This window comes from Leishmania donovani, chromosome 34, assembly GCF_000227135.1.
Source record: "Leishmania donovani BPK282A1 complete genome, chromosome 34".
Classification (NCBI taxonomy): domain Eukaryota; phylum Euglenozoa; class Kinetoplastea; order Trypanosomatida; family Trypanosomatidae; genus Leishmania; species Leishmania donovani.
The window spans coordinates 714970-718547 of record NC_018261.1 but is presented as its reverse complement, the minus strand read 5'-3'; the positions used below and the strand labels follow the sequence as shown (position 1 = coordinate 718547).

The following is a 3578-nucleotide window of genomic DNA, read 5'->3' as shown; positions in this document are numbered from 1 at the left end:
GGCGAGGGGGAGAGGCGGGAGGGAGGCCAGCGGGTGCGGGGCGTGCCATAGGGGGTAGCGAGAAATGCCCCCCTCCCCTCTCCCCCCGTCCTCTCTCGCTTGGCCCCCTCGCCTGCGCTCCCGTGTCTCCCTCGCTGCCGTTGCGGCCCGTCTCTCGCATCCGCCGGCCGCACCCCTGCCTATGTGCCAGCCAATGGCCCATGCGCCCCCGCTGCGCACGCGCCCCAGTTCACTTCCCCATGTGCTAGCCATTCTCCCTCGCATTTCTCTCTCTCTTTCCTTCCCCGCTGTCACTTCTGCTCACATCTCGCGCCCTACATCCTTCACCTTCTCACAACACACGCACACATGAGCGACACCGTGTGCGTGCACGTGCAACGACAGCAGATATCGCCTTGCCAAGCCTTGGCTCACCTCCGCTCTCGCCTTGCTCCTCGTCAGTTTTCTGGCGCCGTCTCGGCTCCCCCCTCGTCTACGCACCCAATGGCCTCCCTCTCGTGTCTCTGTAGAAGTTTTTGTTCTCATGTTGAGAAAACATGCTCTAGTGTGACAGTTCTTCTCTACGTCATCCTGCAGTTCATCGCGTTCCTGTTGGTGCTGGTGGCTACTCCGATAGACATGTTCCGCCTCAAGAAGCTATATCAGTACCCCCATCCCAATCCCTGCTATACATTGTGGGGTGCGAAGTTTGATTGCAGCAGCAGCACGTACTCAGTTAAATTGAGCATGATGTGGTCGCCGTGCCCTAGCCGCCGAAACCTTTTCCGCCTTGCACAGGTATTCGCTGTCATCTCCATCTTCCTGTATGGCGCGGCGTTCATCTTGGGCCTCATTGTGCTGCGCTGCTGTCCTTGGCTCCGCTGGGTCTGTCTGGTACTCAACATTGCCGGCATGGCCACCTTGTGCATCGTCTGGGCGGCCATGGTGGTGACCTACTACAAGGATGTGCCTCAACGTTGCATGCCTCTGCATTTTTTCGTGAATTACGGTGCCGGCTTCGGACTCTGCTTGGTGGCCTGGTGCTTGGATATCATCAACATCGGCCTCTTGCTGCTCCCTCTCCGGGTTAGGGATCCTGGTAAGATCGGAAAGTCGGTGCCCTCTCCACGGCCCGGAGACGAGAAGTAAAGGAAGCGGCGGGCGCGCCTGGCGGCAGCGCAGCACACCCACCGTGACGCCCTCGTGGAAGAGCCGGCGGCGCTGATCTCAGCGAGAGAGGGAGCGGATGCTGCGGACTCTCATCGCTGCCTGTCGCCGACTCAACTCTCTCGATTCCTTCTGCGTGTGTGTGCAGCGCGCCACAGGCGCTCTCAAGCCGGTGCGCACGTGCACCCACACCCCGCCGCAGGCATCCCAAGTAGCTGCTCTCATTCCCTTCGTCTTCGCGTCTCACTCCCGATTTCCGCGCTGCTGTCAGCGCGTGTGCGCTTCCTCCGGGGTCTCCCCCACCACCACCTCTAAATGCCAGTGCGGCGCATGCGAGTTGCTGCTGGTGTGTTCGCCGCTGATCAACACGCGGGAGAATGTGCCAGTCGATGATGTAACGGCGTCTCTCGCGTGTGTGCCTCCTCCCACGCGCGTCTGTTCGGGGGGGGGGGCTTTTCGGCTTCCTCGCATGTTCTTCCCCCTTTTCACGTGCACAGCGACCTGCGCTGTGCCGTGGGCGACGCACGCCTGGCGCCGGCAGGCCCACCCATGCCCTGTCGCCCCTCTGAGCTCCTCGCCCTCGCTGCCGTGTCGGAGTCGCCCGTCTGACGCTCGCCCGGCGCACCGCTGGCGAGGTGAGGGAGCGAGGGAAGACTCAGGACGCCGACGCGTGCGCTGGAGGCCTGGAAATGGGTGCGGGAAGGAGGGAGCGAGGGGGGCGGATGGCCGAGGTGGACATGGAGGACAAACGCGGCGGTGTGAAGAAACGGACGCCCTCGCACGGAGGACGGGAGGCGCCACGCCACGCCGCATCGGTCGCCCGCCCCCCTCCACACCCCGCAGTCGCGATGGCGCGTCTTCCTGGTGTGTCTCCCTCGCGCCGCCTTTGGCCCCCGTCGCTGCCGCTCCCCCTCCTCACACATGTCTCACGGACTGCCTGAGCGGCGAAGAGCGAGGAGGGAAGGGAGATGAGGCACCAGGGGTGCGGTGGCGTCAGGGGCAGTAGCCAAAGAGACTAATGGGCAGATGCACCGGGGACAAAAGAGTTCGGCGTCAGCGCACACAGCAGCGGAACACAGATGCATAAGCAACGCTAAAGCGAGGCGACTGCAGCTTTTCTTCCTCTCCTTTCTTTGCGCCTCATGCGCGCCTTACGTGTGTGCACGCGCATGCAGGTGCGCGCACCCTTGTGACCCTCCTCCGCCCTTCTTCCGGGGACACCTCGTCCACTTCGACCTTGGCTCGCCGCTGCCACTTTCCCGTGCCCCTGGCACGCATATGAAGGGAAAGAGCACCACAAAGACACGAGGAGAAAATGGAGCACAGCCCCTCCAGCCGTCCCTGTCATCGCTGTGTCATTTTCTGTCTTCGTCCTTTGTTTTCACATGCCGCTCCGCGTTTCCGCGTACCTTGACGTTCTTTTTTCGAGCTTTCTCGTTGACCTTTCGCTGTTACCCCACCCTGCCAGCAAACCTCGCATGGGGCGTGTGCACATGCGCGTGCGAGCGTGCGTGTGTGTGTGAGGGCTCTCTGCCCCTTTTTTCTTCATTTGCGGCTGGCGGAGGAAGCGAAGAAGAAGCAGCGGCAGGGCAGAGACACACGCCGTGTGCAAGAGCAGCAGCGGTCCCGGCATGCAAAGGAGGTGGAAGAAAGGACGAGCGGATACGTCCGAAGCGGGAGGAGTCACTGCAGAAGCAACAAGAGGCGGCAGAGAGACTGGGCTGCTTCTCCCTTCTTTCTCGTCATGTCTGCCTCGACTCTGCCGGTGCGTGTCCGTGTGCTCCTGTGCCAGCGCTCGTTGTGTTCTTTTCTCTCCGTCTCACTCATGTTTTTTGCTTCCTGTGCATCGCTGCCTTATCACACCACCAAGTCCTCCAGGCCGGAGTGTGGAGAGTCTCCACAGCGTATTACGGCATGCGGGGGCTTGAAGCGACCGAGGGAGGGGCATGGCGTGCAGGCGGAGGACAGGGTCTGAGGGCCCTGGCCTGCGGCTGGCCCACCTCCTCTCTCTGTGCTGGTCTGGCATGCACCTAGCCCCCCCCCCGTTACCCACACGGCTGACGTCGCCGCTTCCGCTCTCGAGGAGGAAGCCTGGCCGCGGCCCGCCTGGACCGATGCATGCCGCCCACCCGGGTCTGCGTCTGGCGCCGCTAGCGCCGCAGGTGCCCGAGGAATGGACGAGCAAAGACAAGGCGGGCCGCTAGCGGCATGGCTCGATACCCCAGCAGACGACTTGTCTTCGCCGGCGCGGATGTAGCCGTGGTGCAACAGAGGGGCGTGTGAGCTGTGCGCGAATGCGTACATGTGCCGACTTGTCCGTCGCGGAGTAAGATTTTTATATTTAAATACGTTGTTTTTTCTGGCAGGCACGCAAAGGAGGAGGTAATCACAAAACGACACACATATACATATATATATATATCATCATCCAT

The 3578-nt window shown here is 62.0% G+C and overlaps 1 protein-coding gene across 1 annotated transcript; it reads left to right on the top strand.

The window, feature by feature from the left end:
- Positions 1 to 348: 348 nt before the first annotated feature.
- Positions 349 to 1128, top strand: LDBPK_341670 (amastin-like surface protein, putative; the record flags this gene model as incomplete). Its single annotated transcript, XM_003864281.1, has 1 exon — positions 349 to 1128. The coding sequence occupies one exon, from the start codon at positions 349 to 351 to the stop codon at positions 1126 to 1128; it is 780 nt and encodes a 259-aa protein (XP_003864329.1).
- Between the last annotated feature and the right edge of the window lie 2450 nt (positions 1129 to 3578).